The sequence below is a fragment of the Oreochromis niloticus genome, linkage group LG11, assembly GCF_001858045.2.
Source record: "Oreochromis niloticus isolate F11D_XX linkage group LG11, O_niloticus_UMD_NMBU, whole genome shotgun sequence".
In the NCBI taxonomy this organism is placed as follows: Eukaryota; Metazoa; Chordata; class Actinopteri; order Cichliformes; family Cichlidae; genus Oreochromis; species Oreochromis niloticus.
The window spans coordinates 22888555-22913853 of record NC_031976.2 but is presented as its reverse complement, the minus strand read 5'-3'; the positions used below and the strand labels follow the sequence as shown (position 1 = coordinate 22913853).

At 39.8% G+C, this 25299-nt stretch overlaps 2 protein-coding genes across 4 annotated transcripts; one reads left to right on the top strand and one right to left on the bottom strand.

Moving 5' to 3' along the window:
• Nucleotides 1-339: 339 nt before the first annotated feature.
• m6pr (mannose-6-phosphate receptor (cation dependent)) lies at nt 340-6409 on the bottom strand. Its single transcript, XM_003450626.5, has 7 exons — nt 6057-6409; nt 4336-4508; nt 3983-4146; nt 3705-3814; nt 3207-3337; nt 2995-3121; nt 340-2893 (listed from the first exon to the last, which is right to left on the bottom strand). The coding sequence occupies exons 1-7, from the start codon at nt 6060-6062 to the stop codon at nt 2771-2773; spliced, it is 834 nt and encodes a 277-aa protein (XP_003450674.1). The 5' UTR covers nt 6063-6409; the 3' UTR covers nt 340-2770.
• Nucleotides 6410-12324: 5915 nt separating this feature from the next.
• arhgef5 (Rho guanine nucleotide exchange factor (GEF) 5) lies at nt 12325-24404 on the top strand. 3 transcript variants are annotated; one of them, XM_013274627.3, is made up of 16 exons: nt 12325-13129; nt 13671-14235; nt 15661-17092; nt 17847-17892; nt 18619-18668; nt 19367-19728; nt 20599-20759; nt 21097-21249; nt 21375-21504; nt 21599-21673; nt 21810-21899; nt 22070-22212; nt 22394-22537; nt 22631-22701; nt 23500-23604; nt 23704-24404. In XM_013274627.3, exons 2-16 carry the CDS (start codon nt 13693-13695, stop codon nt 23844-23846), a joined length of 3648 nt encoding a protein of 1215 aa, XP_013130081.1. In that variant the 5' UTR covers nt 12325-13129; nt 13671-13692; the 3' UTR covers nt 23847-24404. The 3 variants fall into 3 exon arrangements, with proteins under 3 accessions (XP_013130081.1, XP_019219980.1, XP_019219981.1); XM_019364435.2 differs by having other exon boundaries at nt 12349-13129; nt 13671-17092; XM_019364436.2 differs by having other exon boundaries at nt 12360-13129; nt 13671-16426.
• The last annotated feature ends 895 nt before the right edge of the window (nt 24405-25299 follow it).

Genomic DNA, 25299 nt, shown 5'->3' with positions numbered 1-25299 from the left:
GAACAAAAATTAGCCAACATCTAGAGAAGAGCTTTGAATGTCTTCAAGAAGCCTGGAGGACTATTCCTGAAGGCTACTTAAAAATTACAAGAAAGCTGCTAAAAGATGTGCGTTCAAGAATAAACACTGGTCATGTCTGAGCCTCTTTCTCCATGTTAATTAACAGCAGTTTATCACTATAAGCGCTTAATTGCACCTAATTTAAGACAAGGTTTATGACTATTCTAGTTTATGAATGCAGTTGTTTATATAATCCATTATTTCTAATAAAACCAAATTTATTCCATCAAATCCTAAAAGATGAGTGCACACAGGTTTATGGAGTTATCACAGCATAAACTAGTTTTATAATTTATTTTTAATAGAATCAGAAAAAAACAAAGGTTTGTGACTTGTGTCAATTTTTAGCCAAACATAACATTAGAGCATATGAACCCTCAGACCAGTGAACTAAGCAAAGAAAATTCAGTGTTAACACAAAAGTGAAAAAGACCAAATATCAGTGCTCACAGTGAATACAAGTAGCATAACTCAATGATAATTAACAGAAAAATAACGTTCACATCCTGTTCAAAAAAAGCCTGGTTCAGTCCTTAGCAGCACTGATGTTTAGGTTTATGTAAAAATATTACAAATCCCATTAATGTCAAGTTTAAAAGTGTAACATTTTTACAACTAGAGTACTGAAAATGAAGTACCCTCATTGCTGCCGTATGCATCTCCTATTGCAGCCTGGACATGAGACTATAGTAGTAAGGTGGGTATATGTAGCACTGTTTCTGCGCTTTGGGTCAATTTCACCACATCAAGAAGCAGGTCAGTGTTTAAGCACTATAATGTTCATTATTAAACTGTTTTGTGATTATTAAAATGTAAATATTCCTTTATGATATTTGATTATTTTATGAAAAAGCACAAAGACAATTTCTGAATAAGTATAAATAGCAGAATTCAGATATAATTGCCTTCAAATTCTCATCACTACAGGCAACATTTAAATGAAAAAAGATACATTAAGTGAATTTAATTTTGAATTTTAGTTGGATGCTTTGCTCCTCGACACAAATTTTGTTGGTATTGCGTCAGCACCCTTGACCTTTCGGACAAAAATTAAACCATGGAGCTCAGATTTCAGTCAAGCAGCCGACCTTCTGACTGGGATCTTAGCGCTGAGCTTCTCTGCAACATGGGAGAAAGGACGACGCCCAGCTAAAAATCAAATTAAGTTCAACTTTGGTTTGTTTGCACTGATTTCTAAATGCGTGGTAAGGCTGTAAGTACAGTACCTGTACTTAAACATTTACATTCACATGTTACAAATCTGACTTTTTAACCTAAACATAAACTGTTTAAACTGCACACGCATTTATTTGTATGCCAGTAAACCTGTAAGCAAGCTCAACCCAAATAAACACAGAGGGGTGTACTATGAAGCCAGATTAACGGGTTAGCGAGGTATCACTCTCTTTTTAGCATCTTAACTTATGTCAAACACGTAAACTGGTCCTGCGCAGACTTTTGGTTTATAATCGAACTGAAGTGCAACATTTTCACTGATTGTCTTATTTACAGTAAGCTTTAGCTGCAATACAGATTCTCTGCTGTAGGAATGTCATTTATACAGACATATAAAACCTGTTGAGACGCTTCTAAAACAGCAGTCCAGATTCTAACTGGAATATTCATTTTTTTTTTAATAAATGTTTTTATTTTTGGTCCTAATCTGCTAGAATTCCACCTACTGGAACAAAAGTTTAGAACTGCAACACCAAGAATTCTGAATCAATAAAAGTAATTTATCTTAGAAGTGATGACAAACTGAAGTAAAGCTTTCTTTAGGCTGTGGGAGTGTGTTAAAGTTTAAGAGCTGTGATTTGTCACGTTAGAAATCAACAGCAGAGGTGAAATAAATATTTATGAAGTAAACTATTTATTTACAGACAGGTGTCCTTGTAATGATCGTGACCTCACAAGATTAACAATTTTCTGCAGCATTACTCTCGTTTCCTTTGCAGCTCCAGTGTTGCATGTTATTTATAGATCTGTATCACCTGCTCCTGGAATTGTCTCTAATTGGATTAGACGGAGCTCAAATGATCGATTTTGTAAAGTCAAAGAGTTAAATGACACATCTAAAACTGCACAGAGCATGAAGCAGAAAGCCCGAGTTAATGAAGAAAACTGATAACCACCATTGTACCCCTTATCTCTTATCGGGGCTTCTAGGTTTTATCAAGCCAGCTAACACAACCCCCCCCCCCCCAAAAAAAAAAAAAATTATATTGAATTTGCTTCGTAGTACACCCCTCTGCTCATGACAAACCAACAACATTTGAGAAAAAAAAAAAAAATCATTCGTTTAGCAGAAAAGAGCTGTACACAATGTGGCATTTAGCTAACGCAAGATAGAAATTCTTCAAATTCTCCCTTTTCTGCCAAATTTTCACAGAAGAGTCTTTATTGTGAAATAGCTTTCTTGGAGGAATCACTCATTTGTCTGACATCAAACAATTGTTTGAAATGTACGGGGTAAAAAGTGTGGACAGGATCGTCAGCCCTATGAGTAACATGCCCTCCTGTGTGACAGGGAGATGAAAGGCTTATTGCCCTAGGCACAAGTCTGGAATAAACACAGAATTAACAGGTACTGACGTAATTCAGTCACAAACCCCCCCCCAAGAAAACAGACTTGTGTCTACAAGCAGCCTGATAAGCTGTAACCGATTAAACTGCATCACACGGTGAAGATTTTAGTCCCAACATACTAAGGTCACATAGGCAGCAAGTGGTCATCTCTCTCCTCTGGCTCCTCCTGTAAATTGTCTGTAGCCACTCCCCTGTAAGCTGGCGATTCCTCTCGCTTGCGCGACCGGCACACAAAGTCACATCCATCCTGTAATGACAGTGAAGAAAAAAACAAAAACAATTATTTATTTTTATTTCATCAGAGTCTGACCTTTCACTGACGCTGTTCATCAATTAGATTTAGCTTACCGCTGCCAGGTTTCCAAACTCCACCCAAAAAGCATAATTGGGGAATTGCTCCACCCCTTTAGCTCCAACAATCACCCGCTGGTAGAGGAAACCTCCAACAAGGTAAACAGCCAGAAGAGAGAAACCACTGAAACGTGAGAGGTTATGATTATTGATCGTCTGTAATATTACACGCTCTCACATTTATTGAATTAACAGATGGCTTTACATACATGATGAGAATAATGGAGCCAGTGCTAAGCTTGGACTCAATTACTGGACACACTGAACTGGTGTCCAACTCAAACAGGTAGAAACAGTCTTCCTCCTTTTCCCTGTCCTCCAGAATCCCCTCCAGCGTACCCTGGGAGAGAGAGTGAGACACAGGTGTATACAAAGTGTCTTTGTGCAAGTCACTATACATGCAACATGTGTATAACATGTTTTTATTTCAATAATTCTATTGTTTAATGCAAATAGGCTCATTCTGTGTTCCACTGTATTAAACGTCTTCATCACTCTACTGTAAATATCCTTGCTGGGTTTCAGGTGTCTGGAAAGCCTTGAGCGTCATGGAAACATTAGTCAGAGAGCCCTCACAGATCAAATTTCATTTTCACAGACCTGACGCAACATGCCACCATCGCTGCTTTTCCTTTTATTTCTAAATGCTCAGTTTTTTTCCTCAAACTCAAATCTGCTCAGCTAGAAGCTTTGCACATTTCATTTACCGCTTTTACATTCCTGTCGCAAGAGATCATAATGATGGCTTTCCTTTCTTCCTTATTGCAGTGTGAATCATATTTTTCACCATTTTTGTAGATCAGCATCACCCAGTCACCTGAAAGGACACATTTGATAAGATTTAGATTCACACTCCTCAGAGTTTGCCTCAGGCTATGATGCAATTATGAATTATTTATTCAATTTCCAATACAGTTAAGATTCATGCACATGCCCTTTCGGTCTGAACAAATAAGAGAATGTTTTTCAGATTTTGCAGTCTTACTTCCTCCAATGGCCTGTGTATTCGTGTATTTGCCAATCACTGTTGGCTTCTGCGTGTTCTTCTCCACTTGAATAAGCCCAGCATTGCGAACACCCCCTGCATCCCCACATAGCTGGAACACATACGTGTAGCTCTCGTTTGAAGCCTTGTCCTCAGCTGTAAAGCTGTCAAAAGAGAACAAATCCCAGAAGAAAAATAAAATTAAGATGGCCCATAAAGATTCTTCCTTTAACATAAGATTATATTATTAAACATGCTCCCAGTGACTACTGGGAACACAACAGGGATTCCAAAAACATCTCATCTCCTAACCAGCACTGAATACTCTGGTACACAAGTGACTCATTCCTTACTTCTTTCCTACGAGCGGCTCTAGTCGCTCCAGAACTTTCCGCTGTAATGGACTTTCAGATATCAGTGTGCAGTCTTTGGTGCTCTTCACACTATACACCCCACTCACACAGAGGACCAGCTGAAATGCCACGATCCACACGAGGAAAGAGATTCCTCTGCAGCTACTGAACACCTGGAACAGATGTTAGATGATAAAGAAAAAGACAATCAAAACTGGCAATTCTCAAATGTGATTGCTTGCTATTTATTTCATGTTAGTAGGATTACGTTTATTGTGAGACCATACAAACTGTCTAATGCAAGACTGTTTCATACCATTTACATTACAGTAATGTAAACGGTGGCATTTTTGAAATACTTGCGGTCAACCATACAAAGCGACAGACAGTGCAAAAGAGGTGAAGAAGAGAGCAGAGGCAGGGTGGAGTCAGTGGAGATGAGTGTCAGGGGTAATTTGTAACTGTAGGATAGGAGCAAGATTGAACAGGAAGGTTTACAAGCTTATAGTGAGATGGTAAAGGAGACAGTGGGTCTAAAATAGCAGGCGGACAGGAGGTAGCAGAGCTGAAGATGCTAAGATCTTCAGTCAGTGTGATCAGGAGGGACAGGATTAGAAATGAGTACATCCGAGGGACGGCGGAGGTTGAGGTGTCTAGAAACAAAGTTTGAGAGGCAAGGTTGTGATGCTCAGAGGAGGGATTTGGGATTCATATGGAGCTGCCAGGCAGGAGAAAAGAGGAAGATAACAGGGTAGATTCATCCATGTCGTGAAGGAGGACATGCATGTGACAGAAGATAAAGTTAGCTTAAGCTGAAGGCAGATGTGCTGTGGCGACCCCTAAAGGGTGCAGCCAAATAAGAAGCAGAAACAACTGCAGTGTGGTAGCTATCCCTTTAAGAGCTGAAACGAGCTATTGGGTAATGTCATAGTCATATGACAGAAAAGTAGAGAGCAATGATTTTGGTAACACAGTCACTTTTATGCCACAACCAAAAAAATAAAACTATATATTTTAAATTATTTAAGTCAATACATTTACTCATTTAATTTGAATATTCATCATCTGTTATATTCAGCTGAATTCCTTTGGGTTTCAAGACTGCTAGCTAGAAAAAAGAAATCTAAATATTTAGTTAAAGCAGCACTTTTTTTGATAATCGTCTGACATTTCAAAACACAATGAACCCGTTATGTTAGTTTAATGTGTACATTAAAATAAATCTGTGGTAGTTCTCATGCTTTTGACACCTTGTTACAAGTTGCAGGTTTTTGCATTAACACAAAGTACCTCAGTTATCAGGTACTTACATTTAATGCATCAATCCACAAACTGTTTGGGTTTTTTTTACACCACAGTTCATACATATTGGTAAAACAAGGGAATACTCAAAACCTCACTGGTTAAACTTTGAATATGAAGCACCTTTCACATGCTTCCTGAACAACGAGAGGGGAATAAAGAGACGCCCACTTTCCTATTCATTTAAAATGGGGGGGAAATTTTTAAAGACATAAAACATAGCACTAAACTAAAAGACAATAACGATATAGGAAATTCAGTTGTGAAAGGAGATGTCTGCACATCTTTCCTGAAAAGAAAGTATGCATCCAAAATGTCTGCTTCTATTTGCACGAGGCAATAAGTTTTACTGATGAGGAAACAGTCCGTTTATGATTTCTCTGACAAAGATGCTACTTTGGCCTGGATTGCACACCTACCTTCATGATTTCCGTCACTGCGAGTCAGCGGGGAAATCTTCTTTGTGAGAAATCTAACAGTTTATCATACAAGCTGACAGTTTAAACAGTTGCACTGAGCTTCCTCACGCTAACGTCGCTTCCTGGTTGACTCAATTAGCAACTAGCCGACTCTTTAGATATGCGCATAAAACAAAGTTCATCTGCGCGGAGTCTGTTTTATATTATTATTTTTAATCAACGTTTTTTTCCCTTTTACTTCTGCCCTGAAGAGATAACACGCTTCCCCTCCAAATGTGACAAATGCAACCCAAGAGGCTAACAGGCTACAGATAGCGGTGAAGGAGTGCGGAAGTGAAACCAAACAGAGAAACACACGCGCATGTGACAGTCCAAATGAAACTTGGCCAATGAGCGGCGGCTGAGGCCACGCACACCCGCGTCAGCTGACAGGGGAGCTATAGGCAAGCGTCACAGAAAGGTTGATTCAGTCACAGCGTCACCATTCATGGTATTTCTATGTCAGACAAAAAAATAAATACATACATGCATGCAATAATAAATAAAATAAATAAATACGTAAGTAAATAAATAAGACAAACAACAAAACAAAAAATAACAAATAAATAATAAATACAATAAAATAAATACATATCTAATAAATAAAATTAAAATAAAATAAGTACAAGTAATTAAGTAAAGAAATACACAAATAAATAATAAATAAAACTAAAATAAATACAATGAAATAAAATAAATAAGTAAGTAAGCAAATGAATAAATAATTGATGCGGTTAAATATAAAAATGATGCTCTTGTTTGTATAATATGAAATTTTGTGTGCTCTGCAAAACAGAATTAAACTGTTATTCAAAAAATGTATCTAACTAAAATCGGTTAATTGTAAATATAATTAATAACTGATATAAATAACATATTCTCTTTATAACTACATGGTGGAAATTCTTGTTTGTTCAAACAATGTCACATGTAACATTGTTTTCCATGATTTAGATCTAAAACCATACTTTGGTAAAGAAATCATAATTAAAGAACAAAGTCATAATACATAATACTGTCTTGTGCTGCATTTACTTGACAATCTAATAAGATGAATTGATTAAAATCAACACTGTTATAATTAAAATGAGCTAAAAATTTTAGACCAAGTGTAAAAAATAATTTCAGTTAAGTGGAAAAAAGGCAAGAAACTAAAAAAGTAATGTAAATGATAATGTGATATCTAAAATAATCTAAAAATGTAGAGGCAAATAAATGCAGTTGAATTCATTTGTATTTATACAGCGCCAAATCACAACAACCATTCCCTCAAGGTGCTTAAATGTCCTCATAATTTTAGTATTTAGTCAGGTGGTGAAAGTGTTCACTGTGACTCAGACTCTACATGATTGCCAGTCAGCTGCCCACAATAAGTATTTTAATTTGTGTGGTATTAACTTCCCTATCATAATCATTAAAAAGACAAAAACACTGAAATGAATCGAAATTAAGAAAACATTTCCGAACAATAAAAATTAGACTTAAAAGCAATTCTGCTCTAGAAATAAACTGAAATGAACTGAAACAGAAAGGCAAAATGAAAGAGAAAATCAAACCTATTTAGAGCATTACTGTAAGACTGTAAAATATATGTGTCACACCTACAAGTAGAAGAAAGATTGCTTCATTGGTGCTGATGTATACAAGTGCCAGCTATCTTTTCAAAATATCGTATAAAAGTCTTAAGTTGGGGGAACAAATGTAGCCTTTTAAAAAAATAAAATAAAATAAACAGGAATCACAATATTGCCATGGATGCAGTAGTGTTATGATAGAAATCTATAAAGAATACTGAAACTTGTTTGCTAACTATGAATCACTAACACTAAAAACAAAACTGAAATAAACAAAACAAATTAACTTGATTGAAAGCAAAGATTGTGTTGTGACAGCACCCAGTGCACATTTCACCTTCTTGGCTGGAAAACAAAACTACCTTCTGGGAAATGAGCACGCATAGATGGAATTAAAACAACTTTGTCTTTCTAAAAAGAGTGTTATGGACATAGTGCATAATATCATACCTGATGAATATTGCACTGAAGTTGGATGAAGATATCAGTTCCTCGCCTGCAAAATTTTGGTTATTACAGACATCGAAATCTGCTGTTGGAAATCAGACATCCAAATATTTATAGTTCAAGCAAGCCATCATTCTGTGTTAGCCTGAGCTACATTCCTGAGAATTCATATTCAGAGACATATGTCAGATATCCATCCATCCATCCATTTTCTTCCGCTTATCCGGGGCCGGGTCACGGGGGCAGCAGTCCAAGTAGAGAAGCCCAGACCTCCCTCTCCGCAGCCACCTCCTCCAGCTTGTCCGGGGGAACACCAAGGCGTTCCCAGGCCAGCCGAGAGATATAATCTCTCCAGCGGGGCCTCCTCCCAGTGGGACATGCCCAGAAAACCTCACCCAGGAGGCGCCCAGGACGCATCCTTGTCAGATACCCGAACCACCTCAACTGGCTCCTTTCGATGTGGAGGAGCAGCGGCTCTACTCTGAGCCCCTCCCGAATGGCCGAACTTCTCACCCTATCTCTAAGGGAGGAGTCAGCCACCCTTCGGAGGAAGCCCATTTCCGCCATTTGTATTCGCGATCTTGTTCTTTCTGTCACTACCCACAGCTCGTGACCATAGGTGAGGGTAGGGACGTAGATCGACCGGTAAATTGAGAGCTTCGCTTTTACTTTCGCTTTCAGCTCTCTCTTCACCACAACAGACCGCTACCCAAAGCCCCCTTGATGTGAAAGGGCAGTCCTGGCAAAGTCCAGCACTCCCTGGGAATGAGTCCAAATCATTACTTGCAATGCAGCCGAAGCTCTAACTGCAGTTATACAGGAACCAAATGGCTCGTAGCAATGGGCCAGATACCCCATACTGCAGAAGAGCAGTCCAGTGACAATGGCGGTGAGCCTGACTACATCTAGCTGGTATCTCTCAACCTCAGGCAGCCAGGTCCTGCTAATCAAATGCCCTTGATTAATTGATAATCAGCAAGTGTGAGCACCTCTATAAAGCAGAGGTTTTGTCAATTTACAGGTCTTAAAATCCATTCTATTGTGAGGATATTATTAACAAGTGGAAAACATTCAAGACAGGTGCTATATTCTTTGGAGTGGACATCATGCAACAGACACTTCAGAGAAACTGCAGCTGAGACTGGACAGGCCTCAGTTAGCACATTCAATGTTAAAGTTCATGATGGTACATTTAGAAAAAGACTGGGTCAACAAGGTTAAAAGGGTTAACAGGAATGATTTATTCTCCCAATAATGAACATGGCTGCATTGTAACAGTGAACAAACTAAAAAAACAAAAAAAAAAACAAAACTATCATAAAACTATCATAAAACCTCACACCACCTGTCAACCACAGTGGTTGAGCGGTGATGATTTGGGTTTATTTTGCAGCCATAGAACCTGAGCACCTTGCAGTCACTGAGTTGACCACTGAGTTGACCAGGAACTCCTTTGTATGCCAAAGCATTCTTGAGTCAAGAACAAGGGCATCTGCTCAAAAGCTTAATCTTGCCCAGAATTGGGTCATACAACAAAGCATGATCCCAGATCTGAAAAAGAAATGAATCAAGGTGTTGCAATGGTCCAGTCCATAGATCTGTCTGACCTTAATAGAGTTGTGCATAAAGAAATACCTGCAAACCTCAATGAACTGAAGCACCATTGTAAAGTTGTGGCAAAATTCCTGTACAACTAAATGAGAGACTGATAAAGTCATACAATACAAACAATTACTTTAAGTTATTTACACTAAAGGTGCTTCTACAAGCGACTGAATCATGGGGTGTAGTTTCTCACAAACTGCTTTTGCATTTTGTTAAATAAAGATGGGGGAATATGTCACATGTTGCTGTTAATGTCAGGTTGTATTTAGAGAATGTGAGAACATGCTAAGGAACAGGTAATTTTTAATATGTTGGGATAAGTAAAACCTTAGAGCTGAAAGAGAGTGGACTTTCACTTTCACACAGAATGTTTACTTGTGGATGACTGGTAGACCAACAACACAGATTTCCATTACAAGAGTCATGGCATAACTGAGGTTACTGAAATATGATCATTACTCAGTGTTTTGAAAGGCAGATTAACCCCCACAATACTCAAGCATAAACTAAACAATGGCCTCTAAAGTTACCGTGAACTTGAGTCAACACTTCTTTGAAACACTCTATAACCAAAACATAATATTTATCGCGAGAGTATGACTTATTAGAGAGCTGGTTTGTCAACATGGCATGCATTAGTTCAAGTTTATTTAGTACCAGTGGTCGAGTATGTACTTGCTCAGCTTTCGTTAAATGTGATAAATATATATAAAATATTTATATATATATTTATCTTGATCACTGTTTCACTTCCCTCAGTATTTTTAGATTATTCTCTACTCTTCCTGCAGTATTGGTTAGATTTTAGTTACCTTTCACACAATATATCACCTAATGGACTTGCATCTAAATTAAGGTCAAGGGCGTATTGGTTGTTTTATGAATACGTTTCCACTTTCATAAAAATCACTACTTCTCTTAGAGTATTGGTCAGATTTTAGTGACATGAGATTAATGCATCTCGGATGTGACTGTTTTTGAGGGTCTTTGAGTTTTCAGTGGATTTTAATCCTCATTAGCTTGTGCCATACAGCCAATCCCCAACAAGGAATCCTATAATTTGCTTTCTGTACTTGTCACATTATAGTAACCTTTGAATAGTGATGGACCATGAGCTGGATGAGCTATAACTCGACTGATAGTTGAGTTATAGCCGTGCCATGTCATAGACTGTGACATGTGCTTCTTATCAACATGAATCCCATTACAGGACAGCCTTTAAACTGTGGAGATTTTTTTTTATCAGAGTGTATTAAACAATGTGCCATTATTTTCAACACTGATTACAAACACAAACTCGAAATGACAAGGTTATAGATCACTAGTCTTTCCATTCAGGTGTTTTGCCTTAAAGAACTCTGTCTTACTATTTGGTTTGTTCATTCTCTGTTGTATCAGCCACTCTGAACTACTGATAGAAGGCAGGACGAATCCATGCCTTCATGTTGTTTACAGCATGTTGAATGTCACAGCAGAAATTGAGAGTCGTCAGACTAGGAAACATTTTTCCAAGCTTATGTTGTCCCATTTTGGGGAGGTTGTGTGAATTCAGATTCCCTTTCTTAGCTGACAGGAGTGGCACTCGGTGTGGTCTTCTGCCATTTTAGTCCATCTGCTTTAAGGGTTGTGTATTCCTCTTGAGCTTTCCTTTAACATTAAGTGGTTATTTGAGTTACTGTTGTCCCTAGCTGTCTGACCATTCTCCTCTGACACCAATATTTTCACCCAGAGAAGTGTCACTCTCTGGAATTTTTTCTCTTTTTGAGACCATTCTCTGTAAACTCTAAAGATGTTTGTGTGAGAAAATCCCAGTAGACCAGCAGCTTTTGAAACATTCAGACCAGCCTGTCTGGTCCTAATAACCATCCAACATTCAAAGTCACTTAAATCACCCATCTTCCTCATTCTGATGCTCGGTTTGAACTTCAGGTTGTCAGCATTTCTACATGCCTAAATGCAATGAATTCCTGTAGTCCGCTGGAGAGGAGCTGAGCAGGCATGCCTAATGTAACAGGTAGTGCACAAATCTGAAAGTGATAAAATCTTCTCAAACGACAGAGTGCTGAACAAGCCATTTAAACAAGGTGTGGCCATGTATATAAAGTCATTTGACAGATTATAAAGTAAATGGATCTCCTTCTTGTTATAAAGTAAATGGGAAAGGTAAAGGTAAAGAAACACCTTTCAGTAAAATGCAGTAAAGTTGACTCATGGGGTGTAGTTACATCATCAGTTGGACCTAACAGCCTTCTTGGAAGTCGGATTTGTTGCAGAGAAGTTAGCCAGGTGTGTGTGTCTGTCTGGCAGAAAGTATTTTACCAAATTACTTTTTAAAAAACGTGGTGTTGTGCAAATTCGCTTAGCAAGTGCGTAAAATCTGAGCGCAGTTGCAACAAAGTTGTGAAACAAGGCAGTGTGACAGTAATCATGTGGGTTTCTATTTAACCATGCTAATGAGAGTGAGTCACAGCATTTCAGAGCTTTCATGTCAGGCTTTCTCAGTAGTTGATAAACATAGTAAAGTTGTCATTGTTATACAAATCACTCACATATCACCCCTCCCTTAGTTTCTCCCTCTGTGATTGCTTCATCTCGCTCGCTCTCTTTTTAAATCATAAGGAACAGTTGGTGTTTCTCCTTCCCCTCCCTCTCTCTGTACAGCCTCTCCAGGGAACGCAGGCAAGTTTTACTAGGCCTCTGTTTGCTTTGCTCCAAAAAAGTTTGTATTTTCAAACCTACTTTCTTCCTCCCCTCCCCTCCCCCACTCTCCTTCAGCGCCTTTACCTGGCTGTATGTGTCCGTGTGTGTTGCGCAGACACACCCGACTACCTCATATCAACCAATCACTGATCCAAGAGAGGCGCTCCAAGGAGGTGTGCTTCCTGTACTTCGTGTGAGACAGGAATGGTGCAGGAGTGCGCAGAGAGTTGTGTATTGTGTGATTTGTTTTGCTTTTTTTTTTTTTTCTCGGGGGTCCACAGAGGCGATCTCGTCGGCGGAACAAGGGAGTGAATCCGTGGACGCACTCGGTTCGAGTTTTGCTTGATTTATGAGAGGTCTCTCTGTTCAGCGACTGCGAGGACAAGACAGAGAAAAAGGAGGGCAAAGATAAGTGTCAATCTGTTGAGACTTGTTTGGGAATTTGAGCGAAGACGGGAGGTGGGGGAGAGGCAGCAAAGCAATTTTAGGCGTAAACATTAACTTTTCACCAGAGGAAAAGCCAAAGGAGATTTAAAGCTGAATTTATTTATTCTTTAAAAAAGGAGGACTTTATCTTGGGTCAGTCTGATAATATGAACACAAGGAGGGAATTTTTGTGTTGTGCAATCCCATGTTTTTGAGCTGAGCTGAGCTGAGCTGGGCTGGGGAGGAGGAGGAGACCAGATCTTCACCGGATACAACATTCAGGTGAGTTGTTTATTTTATTATTATTATTATTTTAGATGGATTAAAAAATACCACGCTGCAAATTGCTTCTGCTTAGAAGACATATTTAGATCTGGTTAAACTGCGAGATGTGGTTTGTATGCTACATGCCGTGCCTATGTGTCACTGGGCCTTGCTTTCTCAAAGGCTGCGTTTGGTATGCTGTTCTTTGCAGGTCTCTAATGCATTCTTAAAACGCTGTAAAAGGGTCTCACTTTCTTCCACTGACTTGCCTCTCGATTTTCTGTTGTTAAAAAAACGATCTCGTCTTGTCTTGATTTTTGTTGAAAGTGCAAAACGTGTTAAAAATGCAGTCAGAAAACGCACAGATTATTGTCCAAGTTATAACATTTTAGAGGTTGTGGCTCTCCACATGATTGATATGCCACTAATATTCATTGACATTTTTATTAAGCTTTATATTTTACTTAATTTGGTCAATATTGTAGTCATCTATCTGACATATTGGCTTGAATCTTAATGTAATGCAATTTCGAGACTGACACTGACTGCTCTTTTCTAGGTTCTCCAATAACTATGGTACTATGGGGACCAAAAGGCCCAGTTGGACCCTCTTTGACACTTTAACAAACACAAGCAGGTCTGACCACAAGCTTCAGCCAGGTGGAAAAATCCCCCTGGATCCAAGTCCCAGACTGGCAATGGCTGATCGGTTTAAGCGAGAGCTAGAAAGGAGGGCAAAGAAAGGTGACACATTTCCCAGAATGAAAAAAGGTCTTACAAGTCCTGATAGAAGATTGATGCCCGGTACTGAGATGGATGAAGAAAGAGGGGAAAGGAGGTGGAATGACAGGCCCCCCAAAAAAGCAGAGACCGATGTCTGGGACCAAGAAAGACAGAGGACATTCCAGGTTGAGAAGGAAAGATATGAGGTTAGAGGCAGAGGAAAGGAAGAGGGGAAACCCACTGGAAGAAGATACATAGAAGATGAGAAGTTACGCCAGAGGGGACGATATCAGGAGTTGTCTGATATTAGGTTTCAAGACAGCAGAAGAGAGGTGGATGATTCTTGGGATAGAAGAGAAAGACAGAGAGAAAAGCCCAGGCCTGACATGCACGAGAGGGAGGTAAGAATGGGTTCCCCACACAGAAGAAAGGACAGAGAGAACTATGCAGATAGAAAGGAGAATGAGAATGCAAGAAGAAGAGAGAAAAGGAGAGACATCAGGAGTGAAGGTGATGATGATGAAAGAGGGACAAGGAGAGAAAGAGGGAGGGACAGAGAGAGGGAGGAGCTGATAATTCAATACAGCAGAAGTGAGGGGGACAACATGGGCAAAATGGCAAATGACAGAGATCGAGAAATGCAGCGATATAGAGACAGAAACAGAGACAAAGAAAGAAGGAAAGAAACTGACAGGCAGGGGAGGGAAGGTGGGAGAGACTTAAGGGAAGACAGATGGGATAGAAGAGAGTATGAGTCTGAGAGAGACCGGAAAAGGAAGGAAAAAGAAGCTGGTACTAGAATGGTTGATACTACAGGCAGAAGCAGTCGATTACCAAATGAGTGGGCTCCCAGTCCGCCAGCACGAACTCACAGCAGTGGAGAGTGGAGCAGTGATCCTGATAGTGAGAAGAGACACAGAAGAAACAGGGACAGGTATGACGAGCGGGAATCAAGGAGAGACAGCAGTTTTGAAAAGAAAAGAGAGAGAGAAACATGGAGGGATCAAGACAGAACTGCTGACAAAAGTCAAAGGGAAGTAAGAAATGAGAGACACGAGAGCGATAAAGGAGAAAAGACTGGCAGTGTGCCAGAGCTGAGAAGGATGTGGTTAGAGCCACAGAGGGGCAAGAATAGCACAGACAAATTTGAAGACAGCAAGAGGCACACAGGGCGGAAAGAGCTAAGGGGAGAAGGAGACATGAGTATGGACTCACAGACAGAGAGAGGAAGAGATGGGCGACCAGTAAAAGAGGAACCAGATTGTGAAAGAAGGCAGGGGGGGAGAAATGAGTGCAGGGAAGACGCACAGAGGCAACAGGAGGGAGTCAGTGCAGATGAGGAGAATGTGGGGGAAATCAGGAGAGGGAAGAGAGGGAAGGAACATCTGTCTGACAGTGATGCAGGGGTAGAGGAAAGCTGGCAAAGGGATGAACAAGGAGACAATGTCATAGATGACAGAGACGATGAGAATGGGTGTAATTACTGGCCACCCTCTGAGAGTGAAGGAGGAAGTGAGGTAGGGTGGAAGAAAGAGAGAGACGACATGCCGTCCACAGAGGATGGCTTCGTGACCGTGTCAAGTGGAGAGGAGAACAGTGAAGAAGGGTTTAGGGACTGTCAGGAATTCCAGGAAGGTGGAACCCAGGCACCTGCTGGCTTCCAGGGATTTGTGGGAGATCAGAAGAGGGAGGAAGAACGGACAATGGGGGAGGTGGAAACAGCTGACGGGGAGGATCAGGGGGAGGAGAAGCAGCCAAAGTACCTCTTCTGTGTGGTTGGGCAAACTCTTCCCCGATCAAAACCCAGCAATATTTTGCCATTGCAGGTTGATCAGATCGGAGGAGTGGAAAGAAGCGACCCGAATTTAGAAACTCACCATGAGTTGGTTGATGACATCACTCAGCAGCCTCAGAATGACTCGCTTCGGAGATTATGTAGGAATGATGAGCACCCAATGATAAACAACCGGGACACAGGAAGTGAGCATAAAGTTCAGAGGGAGGAGAGGCTGTCCACGGAAGAAGCAACTGAAAGCAATATCCACTCCATAGCACCTTCAGAGGTTCATAACTTAAAATATGGAAAGGAAATGAGAAGCAAAGGGAAGCAGTCGTATTCTGAAATGGGAAGAAAGGACTCAAAAACTGACAGACTTCTCAAGGAATGGAGAGAGAAAAATAAAGGGCCAACAGACAAGAAAGAAATGCAAAGTCCAATTTCTCAATCAGAGAGAGATCAACTTCAGCCCATCTTTGATCGGATAAACACTACAGGAATGAGTCCAGAGGAGGTGGAAGCTCTTCGGATCAGACTGAGTGGGGCATGGAGCGTGTCTGAGGAGCCCAAGCGGCATTCCCAAGCCCCCCACCTTAAATGGGCTAAAAATGTGGTCCGTGAGATCCTGGGACATTCAGAGGAAGAACCAAGCACAGAGGCCCAGGAAGAACAACCAGCTGCCAACCAGACTGAGACCAGCAATGCTAAGCCACAAGAGGAAGTTGCAGAAGAAACAAGGGAGGTGCCTGCGATTAAGCTGAGAATGGAAGATGATGACTTAGAGCCAGAGCTGGAAGAGCTGTTCGATGCGAGAGGTATGGGGCAGAGCCAAGCCCACATGCATGCTGACCAATTCACGGCTATGCATGTTGTAACGCATACACACACTCATGCTGACACGGCACTAAAATCAGAAAAGAAGGAAGATTGCAGCATGGACAAAACAACTTTAGAGTCTTCTGGTGAAGTTCAGTTAGGAAAGTCAGACATAAAGGTGACAGTCAGTGAAACTGAAGACGAGTTTAATTTGAAAGAAAGCGAAAAAGAAGAACTCAGAGAGAAGGAAGCGGAGATGTATTTAAGTGCGAACAACACCCTTTACAAGCCTAACAGCTGCCCTATTCTTTATCATGACTGTGAGTCTGAGCTCCTGTGCCCCTCTAGTGAGGGTGAGAGCCAGGGGGTGGACTATGGAAGGGATGAAAGTGAAGAAGAAAGACAAGGAAAGGAGCCCGAGGACAGGGCTAATGCAGTGGAGGTGATAGTACCAGAACTGACTGAGGTGAATAGCGTAGAGGCAGGGGTGGAGGCAGAGGGGAAAGTAGGGAATCTGGAGAGCTCCTACAGTTCTCGGAAACCGGGTTCCAAAGTGCCATCTCGAAGAAAGGGAGTCCGTAAAACAACTCAAAGAAGAAATGTAGACGTGGAAGAAGATGAAGGTGTTGGAAGGGATCGCAGAACCAGAGTATTTTATGCAACAGGTAAAGAAAGAAGGTTGAGGATGGAAACATTGTGGCTGTCTTCTCAGTTCAGTCCTAATGTTTCCAGGAAAGCTCCATTATTACCTCACCTCCCTCCTTTTTACTCATTTTTTTTTTTAACAAAAAAAAAAACTTTTCCTCTTTCAAATCAAATGGCAACGCATGAAATTTTAATCATTTAATCAATGACATTTCAAGATAGACTGACCTCAGAGGAAACTAGATTAAACAGTCTCAGGATTTACTCATGCACCAAATAATGCTTCACGACTGTGTTTGTTTATTTATTTTTTAAAAGGAATTTTAGTTACAGTCATCCTGTCATTTCCTCTTACTTGAAGCCTTAGTGTATTTTTGCTCCGTTTTTAATTTAATTTAATTTTTTAAAATCAGTCACGGGGACCTCAGATCATAGGCAGACATCAGTGAACATTATCATTACCCCGATCTGAGCACAAAACGCTACCTTCAGTGGAAACTGCGTCAGCGTTGAGTATACAGGTAGTGGGAGGAGATAAGAGTAGGTGGAGACGGACAAACTCCTGCCCCGGGAAAGCCCAGAGCAGGAGTTAAAAAGTCAGAGTTGAGCACATTCTGAGGCAAAAGACACAAGAACTAAGCTTTGAACACTAATCTCTTCAGTTATTTATCAAGTTTACTAAATTAACCAGCTTATTTATTTAAATTATTGCCTATTTAAATACAGCTATGTTGCTGTACAATGTGTCAACAAATGGATACTTCTATATTGCAGATGATGAGGATGAGCGGAGCAAAAGCTTGGGAGAAGTGGGGCTGAGGTGAGAATAACTGTCACATATACTGTGTGTGTGTGTGTGTGTGTGTGTGTGTGTGTGTGTGTGTGTGTGTGTGTGTGTGTGTGTAGATGCACATATATATGCACATTTTTAAAAACATTTGATTTGATGTACCTGATATTAAGAACAGTCTTGTCTTAGCTGTGTTGCTTTAGTTTGGGAGTGCTTAACAAATTTATTAGACCACTTGTGTTTAAAACTAAAAAGGTTATATTGTTATTTATTAGGGCAAATAACACATTCTAACTGGCACTCTGAAATTCTCTGAGAAGTCAGAATAGCTATCAATTAATTAATATCAATTAAGTAATCAAGCATATATAATACGTTTTCTGTTCATGAATGTAATTAAATGACTGATTTGGCATCTCAAAGAATAATATGCTTTACTGTGCTGTTTGTTTTTCTGCTTTTGCGTAAAACGGTAAATTTGAACATTGGTGGATAGCGACAATAATTCGTTTTAGTATTAAAAATATCATTTTTAAGGGTTTGGATATTACAGAAGCATTAAAAAAGGATTTGGGCAAACGCTGTTAAATTGGGGCAGCTGTGGTGGTCTAATAAATTTGTTAAGTACTGTGCATTATTCAGTGAAAGGTCAGCCATAATGTAAATTAATAAAAGAGAAATGCCTATAATTTGCTCATTAATGCAAATAGGTCATGTCACATTTCTTATATTTAATTTTCTTTCCTGGTGCTGTAGGAGTATTTTTGGCACAATCGAAAGACAGAAAAGTAATTCAAGGTTTTACAGTGAGTATCTCTGTTCTACCTTTCTTTTTTGCTTCTTTACTTTTTAAAAGTAGTAGTATATACACTTTACATACAAGTCAAGCACATCAGCTCAGTTCTTATGATTTGTTGTTGCATGTGTCTTTATTTATGATTCACTGGAAGAAGGCAACAATTTGTCGGTAACAAAGTGACAGGTCGTACTCTGCTTTAATTGCAGTCGGGAAAAGCGTGATGCAACTTGAGTATTTCCCTCGAATGTGTGTGATTCACTGGCTTAGAACTGTAAAGGTCATAAACTTTGAGTGCTGTGTACTAGTGCTTTGTTACGTTTACAAATGATGATTTAAAAGATCTAAAATGGCAGTGGTCCTTTTGGCTAATTATATCTTGAAATGGATATTGGGAGAAATGGGGCAGTAATGTGTCTTTGGCTGCACTGTATATACTGGTATATTTGAAAGTCACGGGCATGTTTCTGCAAGCATTCATATTTTCTAACATGTTCGGAGGAAAAACAGCTGCTACTTCAACTTTCCCTCCACACACCTACTTGTTGGAATGCAAAGACAAATGTAAACAGCTCCTTATGGGTAGCGCTGTTCCTGTCTGGCCTGTTTTTCCTTTGCTCCTTTTAATTAAAAAAAATAAAAATCCCTACCTTCTTTTTGTCTCGTGCGCTCTTTATTTATTCGTCTCTCTTGCTGCCTCTCACCCAGATGCCGCACAGCTCTATCAGCAATACAGCGAGGCAGCCCAGAACTTTGAGATCCTGCGCCAGGCTCGCTCTGAATTCCTCTCTGTGAGTGAGGACCATACTTCGTCTCCTCTTCCCTCACCTCCTCCTGCCCGCAGAGCTCTTCCTCCCATACCCCCACAAACACATGCCCAGTCCTTTTCCCACACAGGCTCTGTCTCTATCCAAAGCTTGCCTCTCCCTGAACGCCCCAAGGGTGAACGTAGAGCTTCTTCCCCGCGTCTGTCAATCTCACAGTCATCCTCGCTGTGGCGAGATCTGCCGGGGGTCAGGAACAGTGCTGAGCTAGACGAGCTCACAGAGGACCAGAGGCGGCTACAGGAGGTAACTTTGACTTAATCGACATATGAAATGGTCGGCATTTGATTGCATAAAAATCCTCACAAATCATGTATTTTCCTTTAGACTTCACTGGAGCAGGAGTATTATGCAAGTAACTTTCCATCAGATGATTGATAGAAGTAATATTATTAGTCATTTTTTCATAGATGGTCTGTTTTCCTAGCAGTTGTTTGCATGACGGTTATCTGTGACTTTCCTTACAGACTTCCTGTTAAGCTTCTGAGCTTGATTTAATTGTAATTTGTTACATTTATGTGTCGTAAATGTTAAGGATCAGTGTAACAGTCTGTATTTGCAATTCTGGAAAAAAACTGGCAAAACATTTTTGCCTAATGGAAATTCAGACTCTTCCGGCTACTTAAATGCCGTATTTAAAATTTCTAGACTCATTTTATCTGTACAACTGTACAAATCCCTCCTGTGCTGAAGCAGAGTGACCTGTTTTCTTAAGATCTTTTCTTAAGGTTTTCTTAAGAAGTGCTCGGATTGCATTTTACATTGTCAGCTTTTTAAAAACTGTTTATAGGAAATCGTGTGACTTAGATGAATCCGCTTTTCATGATCATTGCATCACACTTATGCCCACTCAAACTGTCCAAATGATTCCTTGTCACATTCCAGACTAAACCTCCAGGTTATCTACGTTTTACTGGCAGATGTGCGTGTCTTGCCAGAATATTCAGTTGCATAAACATTTTTCCTTGTAAACTTTCAAAGACTTGTTGTGAAATTGTGGAACAAGTCTTTGAAATTTCCAAGCTTCTAGCAGACTGACAGCAGTGTGGTTATTAGCTGCAGTTTTTGTGCTGCTGACACATGCTTAACATTCTCACTTTTGCTTTTGGTTTCAAGGTGAGGTTTGAAGTTATTACCTCGGAAGCATCCTACTGCCGGAGTTTGGAAATTGTCGTTGACCACTTTGTCAAGTCTAAACAGCTGGGGGCGCAGTTGAGCACTCAGGACAAGAACTGGCTCTTCTCAAGGCTGGTTGATGTTCGTGCCATTAGCCACAGGTCAGAACTATAACTCGGCTATACATTTGCATTTACCTGAACTAGTTCTGCCTTTACATTTAGATACAGCTATGAGACTAAAGTCTGTCAGTTACTGCTGTTTGTTAGATTTAAGATTAAAGCACCTGCCATGAAATCTTGCACAGGTGTCACATAACTTCATAATTAAAATATGCTTTTGCTCAAAAACTTCTTATTGTAGTTAGTACACCATTATTATAATGAGTAATATATAGTGATAGTTTGACATGCATCTATCTTTCTGTGCCTATTTGTGCTTTGCAGGCACAGAGTTTGAAGCCTTTGGTTTTAAAAAATGCTGCTTTATGATTTTTAGTTTTCTGTCAAAACTGGAGGAGCGGGTGGAATCAGACGTCATGCACTTCACCGTCTGCGACATCATTTATCGGCAGTGTCCGCTCTTCAGAAAAGCCTATGTGCCCTACCTCACCAACCAGTCCTATCAGGATGCAACTTATCAGAGACTCATGTAAGCCACTGAATCATGCTGTGTGTTTCCTCTGTTTGGTTCTAATTTTTCTTGTATCTATTTATTATTTTTTTGTTTGTTTGTTTTTTTAAAAATTATGGTTAAAATTTCTCTTTTCTTTCTAGGAATGAGAATCCAAGGTTTAAAATGATCGTGGAGAAAATAGAGAAGAGTGCTGTTTGCCAGAGACTTCCTCTTCGCTCCTTCCTTGTGCTTCCCTTCCAAAGGATTACAAGACTTAAGTTGCTGGTCCAGGTGTGTATGAAAGCTCTCTGCAGCAGCTTTTAATTGACGTTTGGTCCTTTTTGCTATTTTCTCACCTGAACACGTTCATGCTGTTTCTGTCCAGAATATTGTCAAGAGAACAACACGCGGCACGGCGGAGGCAACGCAGGCCATCAAAGCTCTGAAACAACTGGAGAACGTACAGCGACACAATTTTTTTTTTTTTAAATTCACTGAATATTTACAAATAATAGCAAAATTACAGTTACTAAAAATAAGCTGAATATCTCAGACTACTTGTTGTGAAATCGGTGTTTTGTTTGTCACTCTTCTAGATTATTCAAGAAGGTAATGACAGCATCTCTCAAATGAAAAGCATCGAGTCTCTGGTCTCTCTCAGCGCTAAGGTGGACTTTGAGTGCAAGGTGGGTAACGACTGTCCAAATGTGTCCAGTATGCTTCCCAACAATCAAAACTACCAAATCTCTGGAGTTAATTTTTCCCCATTTAAATAGTAGTTTGACATTAACAATCATTAAAACGTAATATCTACTTTATCTTCCTCTTTTTTTCTTTGTGTGTTTTTCAATTGCAGACTCTTCCTTTGATTAGCCAGTCTCGGAGGATGGTTCGAGAAGGTCCTGTCACTCAACTGATGGATTTCTCTCTTAAGGAGACGGAGAGAAATGCTTATTTGCACCTCTTCAATGACTACTTGCTGCTTTCACTACCAAAGGAGTAAGAACAATCACGTTGTTTTGTGAATGAACAGTAATGCATCACCAGGCATTAAGCATCTCTCTCATTATCATTTGGTTCATCCTGTTATCCTCATATCTACTGTCTTATGTCATCACCTCTTCGATAATCAGATTTCCTTCCGCTGGCTCATTTCTTCTGTGATTTTTGCTGTTTGCAGAGGGGGAAGATTTACAGTAATTGATCACTGTCCAGTATCAGAGCTGCGAGTCGAGAACTGTCGTGTCAAACTTCACTCCCTACAGAAGAATCTGTTCCGGTTGTATATGGCACAAAAATCCCTGCTCCTCAGGACTGATGCACCGTAAGAGACTTGGATAGTAGCAGTAATGTCTGCAGTTTTTACCGCATCATAAAAGTTTGTATAAGACGCATCTTCTTTTAAATATTCTTCCAGGAGTGATAAGCTTCGTTGGATATCCGCCCTCTCCAGGCCCCATACTGAAGTAGATTTTTCTAGTGCACAAGGTAAAGTTTTCACCTTGGGTTAGATGTTGCAATTTGTTTAGTTCATAGTTAAATGCGAGTAAAAGCCTTCAAATCCCTTCATAGCAGTCAATAAACCCAACAATGTGTTAAAGATTCTTCTCCGGTTTATATCATCAATAACAATATGAATTTGTACATGACAGTAAATTACACATCCGGCTAAAGCAAAGCATTTGGATTTTAGCAAAAACAGGAACAAAAAATGTTTAAAATCAAATCATTTGTCTTTCACAGCAGTGGTGAGATTTAGAGTCTAGCATTCGAAAGAGAGGCCTGTAGATGCAAGGTTGTCTACAATCTTCTATTGACAAGTGCTGGACAAATGACCTAGTCTTAAAGGGAGAAAAGACTCTTGATTGCGGTCTGTAATGTGACGTTCCTGTACCTGATGCATTTTTTCTGGGTGCTCTGCTTTCCTCCCATAATCCAAAAGCACGCTTGTTGGATTAATTGGTGACTCTAACTAATGCTGAGGGTGTATCTACCTCTTGCCTAATGTCGGCCCACGCATAGTTGGATGGACTACTACAAAGGAAAACATTAAATTGGGCCCAAAATTTCCATTCATAACATTGTAGCATGATGATTTTTCTAAATACACATCAGTCCATTCAGTACTGGGGACAGCATCCTGCAGCATTCTGCAAACAACCTAAATATATAAGCAGTGGGAGAAACTTTAACACAATGGTGTGTTGACTTAATTTTTGATGAATTAGAGCTGTTCTGTTTAGGAACTTCCTTTAACTTTTATCCTTTCCATTTTTTCTCTTCCAGATTTCGAACAGATGCAGTGTATCCGAGCTTTTTTTGCTCAGCAGCCAGATGAGTTGTCCTTAGAAAAAGCTGATGTCATTCTGGTGCACCAGGAAAGCAGTGACAGTAAGATCATCTCATTACTTTCATTGTCATTCCCAACTAGAAATGCCTACAAGCATTTGAAGAAATCACTCATGTTGGATTCTATCCTTTTTTTTCCAGACTGGGTAGAAGGGACGAAGCTCTCTGATCGGCAACGTGGATGGGTGCCCAAATCCCATCTGGAAACCATAGCCAGCTCCAGAATCAAGAATCACAACCTGTCAGATGCTCTCAAACTGACAGCGGCCACAGCCACTGCCTGACCCGAGAGTGGACACTATAAAGGATCAAACTCAGTTATCTGATTCAGGAACTGCTGGATTAAAGATGATGGACATTCAGTGACATTTCTAGAGGACAATGCAGCAGCTCAAAATGCTATAAGACTGCATCTCAGTGTAGCAGTGGCTCTCGTTTGTTTCATGTGTTGGAACAATGTATTCATTTTACTGCATGAAGCAGCAAAGTGAACTGCTGAAGACTGCCAGAAAGGGGGTGTGGGTATTATGGTTTTTATCTGCTATGCACAGTACATTACAAATATTGTGTGTACATCAGTAGATTTGTGTTTTTAAAAAAATATATATTTTCTTATGGAAATTACTTTTTCCCAAGAAATATTATTTTTGGAATCTGTATTATGTTTTTTGTTGTAATATACGGTTTTTGAAAAATGGGCCCCTGCGTGCAGGAGAGAAATCATGAGATCTATCATGAGAAATCTGCGAGACAATTCCAAGACGTACAACAAGGTACATAGGTTACATGGGACACATTTCAGTAAACGCAGACTTCTGAAATAAAAAAATATTTGAACATTGTGTGTGACTTGACAGTGAATTGAGGCTGATTTCTAGCTGAACTTTTAAATTTTAAGCTGAACTACATCAGCAGACGGACACAGTGCCAGGATTCTGATTTTGGGTGGGCCACAGTACTTTAGGTTGGGCCTTGTAATTACATAAGTTAATGGTTTTAATACAACACCCATAATTTATTACAAGCAGGCACATGTGGGTGTACAAATTAAGGAAACGATACTCAATCTATCACTCATGTCTTTGTTGTAGACCAATGGGTTTCCCATTCACTTAAACACCGAGATCCTTATTGCAATGATTCTGTCGCATTCAAATGATTATAGCTGATAGACAAAGAGACTGCTGGGTGAGCTACACTGAGCAATATCACAGTGGAGAGAGAGAGAGCTCACAGTGCTACAGATTCATAAATTAATGTCAATAGAAACTGCTCGTTCTAAATGTTTTCCTACTTTTAATAGAAAATGTAGTTGCTACATTGAGTGACTTCATCCTTACTCTAACACAAATCCAGTTAACACCTGAATTATGCTTATGAGCTTTACCAGTTACCATTCGTTGCAGCCACAAACTGAAAGAATTTTCCTACTGCAATAAATGTGAAGGCCTGAATAAAAATGCAAGAAAAAAAACATATCAGTTAGTCACAGGTGATCTGTGATCAAAAGCACAGCTGAAATTGAATAAAACCCAAAGGAAGTGTTCTCTTTTTTTCATAGTTATAAACTTAATATTGTAACATTTTTCATCGTGTTTGTGTAAAGTATAATGTAGTGTTTAGACTCAATGTAAGCCTTTGTGAGCTGACTCCAATATATAATTCCTCTCACACACAAAACATCAGGGAAAAACAGCTTTTTTGAGGAAAGATACAAACCTAAGTGTAAAAGTTTTT

What these genes read in the sequence shown, in the direction of transcription:
- m6pr (XM_003450626.5), bottom strand. An exon ending in GAGCCGCTCGTAGGAAAGAA is followed by an intron (nt 4,147 to 4,335) that starts GTAAGGAATGAG and finishes CTCTTTTGACAG; the next exon opens with CTTTACAGCTGAGGACAAGG. An exon ending in GGCTCCATTATTCTCATCAT is followed by an intron (nt 3,122 to 3,206) that starts GTATGTAAAGCC and finishes CTCACGTTTCAG; the next exon opens with TGGTTTCTCTCTTCTGGCTG.
- arhgef5 (XM_019364435.2), top strand. Translation starts at nt 13,693, where the DNA reads ATGGGGACCAAAAGGCCCAGTTGGACCCTCTTTGACACTTTAACAAAC. An exon ending in AAGTAATTCAAGGTTTTACA is followed by an intron (nt 18,669 to 19,366) that starts GTGAGTATCTCT and finishes CCTCTCACCCAG; the next exon opens with ATGCCGCACAGCTCTATCAG. An exon ending in ACCAGAGGCGGCTACAGGAG is followed by an intron (nt 19,729 to 20,598) that starts GTAACTTTGACT and finishes TTTGGTTTCAAG; the next exon opens with GTGAGGTTTGAAGTTATTAC.